At 36.5% G+C, this 13,494-nt stretch overlaps 1 protein-coding gene across 1 annotated transcript in view; it reads left to right on the top strand.

Annotated features, from left to right (window-relative positions):
• The window catches only part of GRK7 (G protein-coupled receptor kinase 7), a 20,184-nt gene extending 10,579 nt beyond the window's left edge, over positions 1–9,605 (top strand). The window contains exons 3-4 of the mRNA XM_010087835.1: positions 5,182–5,453; positions 9,263–9,605. Coding sequence (XP_010086137.1) covers positions 5,182–5,453; positions 9,263–9,605 — 615 coding nt within the window. The remainder of the gene's footprint in view (positions 1–5,181; positions 5,454–9,262) is intronic.
• Positions 9,606–13,494: the final 3,889 nt, after the last annotated feature.

The following is a 13,494-nucleotide window of genomic DNA, read 5'->3' as shown; positions in this document are numbered from 1 at the left end:
ATTCCTGCAGGGTCTATTAAGGCCATTGCTGAAGGAGCGGAGGAACAGCTGGAGAAGAGAACAAAGCAGGCAGTGGCACCCCTTGGAGGAAGGAAGGACCGAGCCCCAGGAAACAGCTGATAGAGCTAAACTCAGCTTGTTTTTTTTCCTCTGTTCAACAGTTCTTGTGCCATGGCAAACAAAAGATAGACATTCTGATTTGCTTCACTGTTTGGTTTGTAATATCAATTGAGTTTGTTTTGCAGAGATCTGTGGGAAAAGGTAGAGATCCCTAAATCCTGTTTCTTCTCATTTGCCTGGTTCTGTGTAAACTCCAGAGAGTTCTGTTTCTTTCTCTGCTGCATCTAGTAGAAACTGGGATAACGGTGGTGTTCAAGGAACTTCCCCTTCTCTGGACAGCAGTGTGCTCAGGACGTATGAGTGGACTTACACCGTGGGTCTCGTTCTGCTCAGAGTTGTGCTGTGCCAAGAACCCGTAGACTGTACTGGGGACCGAGTGCACTTAGTGCTTCTCTGGATCATATCTTGTATTATTAAAAGATTATAATTATGTGACCTTTTAAAAATTTATGCAGGATCACATTTCACCAAAAAAAATTGTATACTTTCAGATGAGTCATTTCTAATATGCCTTGTCAAACCACACTCAAAGCAACAATTGCACTTAACAGAACTTCTTCACTAATGTGTCCAAGGACAACATTCGTCATTACATTTTAGAGGATTATTGAAAAATCGTATTTTGGGTTGTTTTCAAGATACAGAAATGAAGGGAGAAGTAGATCTTTTAACCTTTTTCAAAAGCAAGTAAATTGAAATTTAATTGACTGAAATTTAATTACTATTTTTTTATTTCAAACAGCATATACAAGTAAGGCATCCTGCTCATCATCACAAAAGACAGTATTAGATGGAGTGCCAGCAAAAAATAGCTAGTGTTACACTGACTACACTTCAAACAGTTGTGTTCCTCTGCAATGGCACATGATTTCTGCCTTCTGTAAGAAAGTTGGGGTAATATAACATTCTTTGGCTCCTTTGTGATATTGTTTTAATTGTGTTCCATTAGACAACACTTCCAGGTCAGTGAAGGGGTAATTCCATGTGCTTATGTGTCTCTATAAGATCACTTGAGCAGTCAACACATATGTTCAAATGGTTGCTGATCTTATCAGGAATCCTACAGGAAAGAAGAAATTAATGTGCTTGCTTTTAGTCTCAGTCAAAACCCAATGCACTTCCTAGTAGTGTAGAGTTGACAACAAAGGAATTAAACTTTTGATGTTTTGTTTTTTTATTTTGCCTGTTTCCATTAAAGGAGTGACATTTACCTGGGTAAAATAAGATCTAGTAAGAAAATGTGTTTTCCAGTTAGTACACAACTTGTGAATTTACTTATAAATTGTATTTAGTGGAAACAACTACAAAATCATACAAACCTAATGACTTTTTTTGTGTGATAGACATACCAGTAACCCATACTTAGAGGTATCCATTCTGAAGCATGGTCAGATAATTCCAATTGGACTAAATATTCAATACCAGCCCATGGAAAATAGACTCCTTCTCAGAAAAAAATGCTTTTATCTTTTTAATAATATATTTTAATTCCTTTGCTTTCTGTCCTTTTTTTCCCTTTTACACTTGAGTATAAGTTACAGTATATTTATTTACTCCCTGGCCTGCTGTTAGTGACTGAACTCATGAATCTGATTCACTTTGCTTTGGGAATCAGTGGATACATTTTCCACCTATACACAGTTTTTTTCCTGCTCAAATCCCACTACTGCTAATGTGTTGTACAGTTTAAAAACTTCCTCCACTAAGCTTCTGTTTTACCTGCTTGAATAGACCTCTTCTGAGTCATTGAGGCTGCCTTTGGTGTTGACACGGGACCTCTTTTCCTTGAAAGGTGATCTGATTTTTACATCTTGTTCTCCGTAATGATTAGTGCAGGGGTGTTAGGTTTTAGCTTCCCTGTAATGCTACCTACACCCCAAAGATAGAATTAAATCTTCATTTGAAAGATGTATGTTCTTCCAATTCCAGAGGTTGAATAATTCCTTTTTTTGTGTTCCCTAATACAGCAAATGCTTACGGCTTTATCATCTTTTTTCCCAAATGATTTTGCCAAAGTTCCACATATGTAGAAAAAGGTGGAAATGACTAAAGTTTAAGCTCTTTTCTTCCTTCTTCAAATTCCTATTTTGATAAAGATTGCAGAGATTTATGTATTTCTTCCCCCTGCTGGTTTATGTTTCTTCCCCCTTAAACATCACTGCTGACTGCTTGTGAAATGTGTTCCTTTTCTGCTATAAAATGGTTATGTTTACGTGGGTTTTGGGTCTCAGGGGTTATGAGATTAGGTTTAGATTCCTGTTTCTCAGCCTATTCCTTCACTAAGAATCGTATAAAAGCTTCAGGATTGTGAGAGATTTTTTTTAAGATTAGGTTCAAGTTTTGATGAAGTTCCTTGAGGGAAAACAGCTCTCATAAAATGCTGACATATAGGAACAATATATGTTTCTAGACTTTTCTCAGATTGAGCTGGATCAGCTCAATAATACCTCAAAAGATTTCAGTGCTGCTAACTTAGAATTTTCAAGTGTAATTCTTGTTCACACTAACCCCATCCACAGTCTTTCATTTCAGTCTGGCGGGAAGCTGTTGTTGGTCCATCTCTATTTTCTACTAAATTGTGGTCATACAGTCTTTTGGGTCTGCAGTTGTGGTCTTGCTTCCTCTGTTCTTGAGAAACATGAGTACCAAGTCAAAGCATGGTGTTCTTCCGTATCGTATGATTTACTGAAGGTTATGTGGCAAATGCATATGGAAGAAACTGACATTACGTGGCAACTACTTCTTTTGAAAAAACAACTATGGAAGAAAGAACAGGAGTGGAAGGAAAGAGAGGCAGTCTGAAAGGAGCTGCCTTGAGACACATTTATGATCGCGGAATTCTGAATCTACCGTGTCAGATTTATCCAGTTCCTGCATGATGATGCTAAGTTCCAGCAAAGTAACGTCTTATCAGAAATACCATACTGTGCTGTCAGGGTACATTTGGTGATGATATGACTCATCAGTTCTTCAAGGCATTAGTGCCCCAACTTAATTTCAGTAAAAATAGGAACATTTATTGCTTCCCAGAAGAAAAAAAAAAAAAAGAGCAAAAAATATTCCAGAAGCCTCTTTAGTGTCTGTGTTCACTAACCCACAATGAGCTCTATGTGTGTCCTTTTGTACCAAACGTTTTCTACTGCTTTCAGCCCCTCCTCTGCCTTCCAGGTTTCGTAATCTTCTGAGGCCAGATGGATCTGGGTTCTGTGGTCCATGGTTGGGCACTTGTCTCCCTTTCTGAATGGAACAGTAATTGTACATAAAAATTTAATACTGTCAGGGTATCTTTCAATATTATCTTTTACTTACAGAAATTCAATGCAAACAATATGAATTACCTGCAAAGTGATGTAAGTTGCTGCAGTGCCCATATGTCTCCCCTGCTTCTGTGGTTTTAGTGAGGGAGGCAACAGTTCGCTTTTAACCGTTTCTTTTGCTTTGACAGTGGCTGATATTTTTGTTCTCCTCATCTCATTTTGGTTTTTCAAACCAAAGGAGGATTTTGCTCTATATCCCTAAAAGTAAAAAAAAAAAAAAATACAAAGAGGGAAAACAAACTGGATTTAATTTTCTGTCCATTAGGCTTATGTTGTAGTTGATGCAAAGATGTTTTGTCTTGCTCACATTGTTTAGAGTGTATGCCGTAATGCGTAGTGGCATGAGCTAAAGTTTATAGGGAGACCTGACTCAGAAATACTGTGCCCAAAGTTGCAAAAATTAGAGGTATTGCCCAAACACCATAAAATAAAATTCATCTGTTGAGCTGTGTTTTTTACAGGTATAGTTCAACCAAATGAGGTTTAGTTGTAGTTACTCTTTTCTAACTCTGTTTTGCATTGGAGTGAATCTCTGCCACTACCTGCATTCTGGTAGCAGTAATGATGACCATCTTGAATAACCTTTAGTGGGATTTTGCACAGACGTAATTTCATTTTAAATGGTAATACTACTAATTCATCAGTCTCAGTATTTAAAAAAAGATATAAAAGAGGTTCAAGCAACTTCTGACATAGTTATCACTGTTAGCTGAATCCGGTAAATACAAAATAAGATATAGTATCAGACGTGGCAGGAAATGTTGAGTTGGCTGAGGGAATGCTGTTCCGATTGAAATCTCACATCCTCAGTCACGTAACAGCGCAGCAGAAAGCATATAGGGAGGCTGACCTCCCCTCTTCCCTCCCAGGTGAATCAGCTCCCTTGAGGGAGAGGCAGCAGGAGCTGTTTTGAACACTGTGCGGTCTGTCCCCAAGGGGGAATGTTCCAGGCCTGGGCTGGGGAAGAAGCAGGCAGATTCCCCTCTCAAAGAGCAGTCAGTTCTCCTGGAGAAGGGTCCATTAGTGCTGTATGCAGTAGTCTTCATTCAGAGAGATTTTTTCAGTTAGGAAATATGAACTCGTTCTTCCACCTGAATGCATGTAATATACTAATTATAATTTTCATAGGTTTACTTTCTTACAATGGTTTTAAGAGTTTTTCTTGGCCCCTTATTGTAGAACTTCCTTCCAGAAACCAACAGGGAGTGCAGGTGAGAACCTCCTCATGCAGCTCAGCTGCCAGCTTGATGAGAATTTTCTCATTGGCAGCAGACCCTGTGTTGGGCCAGTTATAACCACTGAACAGGGAGGGAATGGGTCATTGATTTTTTTTTTTTTTTTAATCTTTTCAAATTGACTGCTAGTTGTGTTTACAGGACAAAGTTAACAGCACTGTCTTAGTCAGGAAAAAAAATTATATGGAAGAAGAAAGCAAGCTAAGCATTAATTTAAAAAGAAACCAATTTCAGGCAGAAATTGTACAGGCATTTCTCCTTTGAAGAGCATATTTAAGACAGATTTCCCATATGCTGAGATGTTTAAAGACAGAAATAGTCCATGTACTAAATCAGAGTTCTACTTCAGAATTTTAGATAAAAAAATATTTCAATTATACAGAGTTTCTGGATAGAACATATATAAATTATATTACTAATATTTTTTAAGAATTATAGACTAATCTGTTTAATTGTATGCATTTCATTATTGACATTGTGTAGTAAATCTGTCTATGTGTTTGCAATAGGCTGGGACAAATGGTTATATGGCTCCAGAAATCCTGAAGGAAGAAGATTACAGCTATCCTGTGGACTGGTTTGCTATGGGATGTAGTATTTATGAGATGATTGCTGGGCGAACACCGTTTAAGGATTTCAAAGAAAAGGTCGGTAAGGATGAGGTTAAAAGAAGAACTCTGGAAGATGAGGTGAAATTTGAACATGCCAGCTTTACAGAGGAAGCAAAAGATATTTGCCGACTGTTTTTGGCCAAGAAAATAGAGAATCGTTTAGGAAGCAGGTATGCCTTACTTCTCAAACTCAGTAAAAGCCAAATTAAAGCTGCAAATAATATTATTATTTTACATATTATTCAAAATTAGGTCAGATCTTGACTTTCTACAGAGTGCTGAATTTTCCCTTTCATTTCTAGAAAGAGAGGAAGGTTTTGAAGATAATACGGAAATAAAGAATTTTCTTTATTTCAGGAGTGTGATTGTCCATCTTCACCCCAGACTACTCATAGGAGTTCCCTTCTTGGCATTTTGTGGGGTTAGATTCTGTATAGTTCTGGGAGAAGGGAGCAGCCCATTTCTCTTGCATTTTATTTCCTCTAAAGGTAAAGGATATCCAAGTAGATACATGCATCTATGATACTGCAGATGAATGCAGAATCTTGGGCTGTTTCACTTACCGGAATGATGTGGGCAAAAATCCAGATCTGCAGTGTGGATTCTCTTTCCTGCAGATATCTAACTTGCAAGGCTGCGTCACTGGCTTCTTACTAAAGAGACCTTAACTCCTCTGCTTTACTCAAGTGCTTTTAAAAAAATCTTGTAGAGGTTCTGGTCTTCCTAACTCATTCCAGGGAGAAAAGGGAGGAAAAGAATATTGGGCACAAATTCTTATAAAGCTAAACATTTTTTTGGTACTTCTGAAGTGGCTTTCGGTTGATGAAGACTGATGGATGTGTCCCTGACTTAGCAATTTCAAGTAACTGTTCAATAAGAAGAAAATTGGAAAGCTAAGCATTGTAATATTTCAGTTGAAATATATCTGATCCCTCTGATGTGTGTGTGTATATATATATTATTTAGTGCATTTCTGGATCCCTCTGATGTGTGTGTGTATATATATTATTTAGTGCATTTCTAATGAGAGAGATTGGGGATCTACACTTGCAATACAGACAGAATAAAAGAAATATAATAAAAATGTAAAAAAACAATAGGAAGCTGGTAGTATCTGTCTTTAGAATACACCATAATTTGAATCACTTATGAATACAAATATGTGTATGAGGTGCTTTTCCAATCTAATGATCAAATAGACCCTGGGACTTAATGAAAATGCACAGATAATCTTCTAAATTTATATTTCATAACAATGTGGAATAGTTTTGCAAAATGTTAGTAACACATTTGCCTGAAAGAATTAACTTTAATGAAAGGCAATAGATCATTAATATACATATTCTTATTATTCCAGTGCCAAATGAAGATGACTATTCTTTGTGCCTGATGAGTTTTCACAACAGCTCTGCATGGCTGCAGAAAAAAAAATATACTTTCAACAGCACATAGAGTATGTTTGATACAAAATCTGTATTATTTTTAATATGTTTAAAAAGCTTATTTTCAAAATAGATCTAATACAAAAACATTTAGAGCATTCTACTTCACAAATCAGCATGCTTTGCAGACATTCAGTCTTACAGCATTTTGTGACGTAAACAAATTTCAGAATAGGGGAAAATGAAATTTATAGACATTCTGAGTGACTTGGTCAAGTTAATTCAGCAAGCCTGAAGCAAAACCAGCATCAGACTACTCACTGTAACCATGTTCCCCTTGCCAAGGGAATAATTTACAATCATTCTGTCTGCTTACTGCTACGTTATTTCTCAGCAATGAGAGAAATGTACTCAGAAAGGTAATTGCACAGATTATTTTTAATTTTCTGCTATTTAAGGTATTCTTACTCTTCTGTGCTATACTTTGAGAAGGAAAACTATAGAATGTATACCGTGCCTGGGCATGATACAGAAGAAAAGCCTGCATGTACCTCTTACACAGGGTGATGCTATTCAGGACAGCTCATCCGTATGTAAAGATTAGCACTGTAATTCTACTAAGGACGAGATGACCTTGGGTTATCTACAGAAGTTCCTGTTGCATAAGTTAAAGCTGCTCAAGGACAGCTTTACTTTGTACACCTGACCTTTCAAAATACTCCACTGTTATTGAAGACTCAGTGTCACTGGCTATGTCAGGAAAGATATAACTTCTTCTCCACTCAAGCTTTTTCAGAATGACATCTCATGTCCCAAATCTGTAAAGCGATTTTTTTTTTAATGGAGTAATACAAAATTGACAGAGTTTGGATGAGTTCATTTGCTCTATTTAAGTTACGTAAACGTGCAGTTCACATAGGAAGAGCTCAAGTTCATCTCCCCCCAGTTGGAAGATGCCTCAGTTGGTTCCAGTAGATGGCGTTCCTGTAACTTTATGTTTTTGAACTTTTTATGGCTTTGGTGGTGTCAGAAAATACATCAAGAGGAGAAGCACTGCAGCTATCTATTTTGGAGCCTTCATCAGCTTCTAGTGCTTTTTGGTTTATGTTACAGAAAGGAAAAGCAAAATAAAGTAAAATTTTAGTGTGTGCATCTGCCTGTAGGATTGTCAGCACTACTAGCCCGCTGGTGTTCCAGGACGCTAGTTAATTTGAACAGCAGCTCTAATGCACTTCAAGCTAACAGTGAATGTAAATAAATAACATCAGGCTTGAGAGCTGCTCAAATACTTGATTATCACTAGCTAGTTAAGTTAGGAGATGGTTTTGCAAGACAACGTATATGCAGGGGCCATGATCCCTATTGTCTTAATCTATAAATTCAAAATTGTGTTCTATGGCTCTTTTGGGTTGAAAACAACATTTTTTTCATTGTGCAGGGTGCCCAAATGGCAGCATCTATTGTTCTTCAGGCTGTGATTTAGCATTCTGGCCATGGTGGTGTGCAGTGGTTAGTGGCTGTGGTAACCTGTGGTAACCAAGCAGCAGAGGCAAAAAATGGCAATTTTTATAACAAGGGAGCTGAAAAAAACAGCTGGTAGTTTCATTTCTGCTGTCCCTAGATAGCACCAAGGCAGGCCAGAAGCAAGACAGGACAAAATATGAGGAACTGGCAGTAGTGCCAAGCTGGAGGAGCTGTTCTGCATGCCATGGTATAAGGTTTTTAAAAAATAATATTTTCTGTAGTCACACAAATCTGCTACTTGTATATGGTGCTTCTACACATTTGCGAAGATAAAAAGACTTGCCAAAGATTTTGTTCATAGAACATTGTCTAGAAATACTTGAGGGCTTACACTTTGCTAAGTAAATGATTTAGTAAGGAAGTGGGAAAAGAAAAAAGCAACATGTTAGGAACTACCATTTTCTGAGGCCAAAAACCAGACAAATATGTTTTTCCTATGCTACCATTTTCAAGACCAGTGCATCCATAAATACATAAAAAAAGAATCCATAGGTGTAGAAAATACTGTGGTCCTCTCTGCTCCTCCTTTCACTAGAATTTGAACCTCAAACTTAGCGTGCCTTGACGCTAGAGGCTCAGTTCAAAAGCTGTGGTCCCTGGTCATGCTTTAACGAGGACACATTTGAGTCATAGTCAACATAGAGCCAACCACTGGACTTTGATTGTTGGACAGTAAATGTAATACTCCCCCTCCCCATCCTTCTGCATCTTCAGTTCTGGTTAAAGTGGATCTTTGGATCTTTGGGTATCTCAGTGTGCTGCCAGGAGCAGCGCTGCAGCTCTTGCATGGCACCTTGCCCAGACTAATTTACCCTGAGAGGTAAAGTAATAAGTAATGGGATCAGGATGTTTTCTGCTTCTCAGCTTTGCTTATGTTGTGCAATGCAGCGTTCTTTAGTTATGAAAAAAGGAATTGCATTGCATTATATATATACATATATGTGTGTGTGTGTCCTTATCTATATCTGTTATCTCTCCTTACTTTAAATACTGTCATTTTATACAACACAAAGACCCACCTGAGAGCATCTGAGGGCAAAACATCATACTGATTAACAAACTTCTGCTTTTAGGAATGCAGATGATGACCCAAGAAAACATAGTTTCTTCAAAACAATAAATTTCCACAGGCTAGAGGCAAACCTTATTGACCCTCCATTTGTGCCAGATCCATCAGTTGTCTATGCCAAAGATCTTGCAGACATTGCTGACTTCTCTGAAGTACGAGGAATTGAGTTTGATGACAAAGATAAGAAGTTCTTCAAAAAGTTTGCCACAGGTGCTGTCCCTATAGCCTGGCAGGAAGAAATCATTGAAACGGGACTGTTTGAAGAACTGAATGATCCTAACAGAGTAGATTCCGGGGGATACGCAAATGGAGGTGAAGCTAAGTCAGGAGTTTGTTTGTTGTTGTAAATATCACATCATTAACAAAAAGAGTAGAAGTCACCTCAGAACTTTCCATATTCTGACACTGTTTCAGAAACTCAGTGCATCTGTTTAAGAAGAACCACGTAGGACCACCGGCTGTATAGACTATATTATTTTCCTTTGTTCTCACAAAGGAGATAATATTTTTGTTTTATTGGAGATTTATCAAGATGAAGAACCATATTTATCTAAGAAACTTAGAATGACAGAAATTCTGAAATACAAAAACTAATAATAGAGTGAAGAGGCAACACCTTTTGAAAATTACTGACTGCCATTTTGAATACAATCATTTGTTGGTTTCCTTTCTGTTTTCTTGTTATTTCTACTAACATTTCCTCTTTGTTCTACAGTTTTCAGGAAATATTTTTTCATTTTCAAGTAATATTCTCAGTTAGACAATGGAGCTCATCTACCCTGTCAAACTTGGAATCTTATTGGTTAGCCAGTCAGTCTGTTGTTTTCTTAATTTCTGTTAGTTTTTGAATGATTTGTTTGTAATATGTTCAAATTGTCATAAAATGTAAAAGAAGCCTCTACGTATCACTAGGAAATAGAACCAACGTGATCAAACTCTTTTCAAAGTTGATTTTAACAGAGTGAATATAAGATTGCACCAAATTAATTGAATAAAGCATTTATTTATTATTATTAAGTGTATTCTTTTAGGTTATAATACAGTATACTAAGAAAATGTATTTATTAGTTCTTTTTGACAATCAATTTTAAACTTTTATCAGGTTTCCTGATAATTTTTCTGTATTTTGTTGACAAATTAAGCTACAAATAGACCAAAGCAACTTGTAACTGGCTTTTTACAAGATATTTATTTCAGTGCAATATAAATTTTAATTCAGTAGTTGCAAAATACATTTTATTATTAAGTGCTTTAATGCTGGAAAGGTTATGTGTACAAGTTGACACCATCTTTGAGCGTTCATTGATTCTCATGCAAATTTTGATGTGTTCTATTTTCAATTTTTTGACAACCTAATCTGAATTATTTTGAAACACTTCTGCGAATATTTGCTACTGCTGAAGTATATTACTCATGAGAGAGTAATGAGATTTATCCTACTGATTTTCTCTGGTAAGAAAATAGGTGGTAGTTGTTTGGAACAACTTTTAAAACTGATTCTAAGTGGAAGTTGAAACTGCTCCATTCCTTGGAGTCCTGAAGGCTGCTAACACCCTGTTTCATGTTTTTCATAGAGCAAACCTCCTACTGAACTCAAAGACTTTTTTATAGACACTGGGATTGAACTCACGTATCTGTTTTAAAAGAGGAAAGCCCATAGATATGATGTCTTCTGTAATGAGGTCTATCATGTGCAATACATAGCTTTAGTGTTTATTTATAATCTAATAGCTCATCTCAAACATTGCAGTAATCACAAAGTCTTTAGTTTTAAATACTTTAAGTGATTTAGTCACATCTAAGTAATACATTGGTAATACGTTATGTTGGTCTAAGTAGAAAAATAATTGCTCTTTTTTTTCCCTTTTAAATTTGCTTTTCCAGTACTTTATATACTTAATTTTCAAGTGAAAATCATCAAGAAGAGTGTTATTTAGGATTAGTGGATAATTCTATTAATTAATTATGAGCATATATAATTGTCTGCCTTTTAAGAGGAGACTTTCCGTCAAATAGTTTAAAACAATAAATACAAGCTGAATTCTGACTTGGGCTTTTAATTGAGAAGGATGATCCTGAAAGACTGTGAAAAGCAGAGGAGGTTGAGAAGAAAGAGAGTCATGTGGTTGTGTCACAGATTAAGGACAGTGCTTCCACTGCTGACATCCAGTGATTTTTTTTTTTTTTCTCATTGCTCCCATCTGTGGAAAGCTCTCTCAGAGTGGTATTAGGCTAATATATTTAAGAAACCCAGGTGGAAAACTTTATATATTTAAAAAAGAAAACCCCACAAAAAATCCCTTTACCTTATTACAGCTAGGAGAGGCCTGTTAGTGCTAGTGGCATCAAACTTTTGTTCTGAACTAGTACACCTCAAATCCATAGAAATGCCATTTCACAAATCTTTTAGAGCCATAAAGCAGCACTCTGAAATGGCTGTACGTTTTCTAATGCATAAGTAATTTTTCAGTACATACATGCTCCCATACAGAAAGAGGTTATGTATAGACAGAACCAGAATTTAATATGTTAAATCATCTATCCCCTATGATACCAGGTGTTGCAAGTCTGGGTTTTTCACAATGTATTGCAATACTGAGATCTGTGAATGCAAGACATCGTATGCTCAAAACTTTAAGTTATTTAGTTTTAGAAATATTATAGTGTTAATAAATCCCAGCAGGATGTATATCAGTGAGATATTGTAATGTTAAGTGTTCCATGAATAATTCAAAGCAGCACATCAGTAGCCTGGTAATGCACAGTTTGGCACAGTGTGTGACAGAGAAAAACGTGCTCGCTTCAAATTATTAATTTTAATTTTCTAAAATTTTCTGTTTCAGAACATGGACAACTTGTGTTTGCACTATGAGGAGATAGAGCAGAGCAAAGATGATTTCTGTATATCTGTTAGCATTTTCAGTGCATCTTTCAAAATTAATTTCAACTTCTTTTAAGAAATCGGTGAAATTCTTAGTTCTTTTCTTCTTCCTGACACTGTAAGGTTCCTTGTTAAACTTTCAGAAGCAAAGTTATTTTAACATCCTGCTTCACCTTAACAAAACAAAGCCAGGGATCCTGAAAGATTTACACTTCTTTTAAGAAATCGGTGAAATTCTTAGTTCTTTTCTTCTTCCTGACACTGTAAGGTTCCTTGTTCCTTTGTTAAACTTTCCTTGTAAAACTTAAGATTTACGTGTTTGATGAATTGTCTTATTGCAGCCAGTGACGCTACTCATGTGAGTAAACTTAAATGTGTATGCAAGTGTGCAAGATCAGGGCCCAAGTCAAAAGTATTGACCAAGTGATTGGATGTTTATGATAGACAATGAGGGATGAAGTTGTGGGAGGAAAATAACCTTGTGGCTGTGGGACACTTAAGTTCTTGTGGCAAAAGAAAATTACATCATTTGAAACTGCTATTTTGTTTCTTCTAGCTGTCTCTTTCCTCCTTTGCCAACTTTCTGGCATCTCACTTGCCTGCCTCTTTTTCAGGCAGATAAAATGCATTCAAGTGTTAATCTAATCTAAAAAACTAAATTGTGACGTCTATTGCATTAAATGCCATCTGTGAAAGGTTACTGAGTGCCCTGGCCACTCTGCAGCGATTGTACTAACAGTGCTCTCTTTCCTGCCCTGGTTTACTTGTACTGCTTATTAGAATTACTTGATAATTTTAACTGAAGAAGGCTGAAATGTGAAATTCAGATTGAAAACTGTTCTTATAAGAACATCATTTAAAGTACCCTGGACAACACTGAAGAAAAGCTGCATGCCCTGAGAGGGTATAAAAGGAAAAGGTTTTCATGTATCTCAAGTCCAGATTTTTCCCTGATACTATCCTTGTTACCCTTATCATTACCCCACCAATTTCACTGAGCACAAGGGACAAAATGAGGTTTAGTATTAACCTAATGAAATCATTGTTCACAGAGATTATTTATCAGTGGCAATAAAGCTCTAGCTGTGTACCTTCAGTTTCATCATGGCAAAGGCTCAATTAGTCACTAGACACCTTGAGTTGTAGCAAGTAGTTCACTTTTCTATTCCGCTATGAAATAGATTTAGTAATGGGAACCTGCATGCAATTTCCAGGCTGTAGAGCAGCGTCACTATCAGGGAAGGCAACTTTACATTAAGTTAAGAGCCTCTTGGCAAACATAATACTTGAGATAGTTATTTCTTCAACCATAAACAAATGTCAATGCAGAAAGCAAAATGGAACTGAGATGAGAT

The sequence above is a fragment of the Pterocles gutturalis genome, unplaced genomic scaffold (assembly GCF_000699245.1).
Source record: "Pterocles gutturalis isolate BGI_N339 unplaced genomic scaffold, ASM69924v1 scaffold34046, whole genome shotgun sequence".
Lineage (NCBI taxonomy): Eukaryota > Metazoa > Chordata > Aves > Pterocliformes > Pteroclidae > Pterocles > Pterocles gutturalis.
The sequence above is the reverse complement of the archived record's forward strand: the minus strand, read 5'-3'. Positions and strand labels throughout refer to the sequence as shown.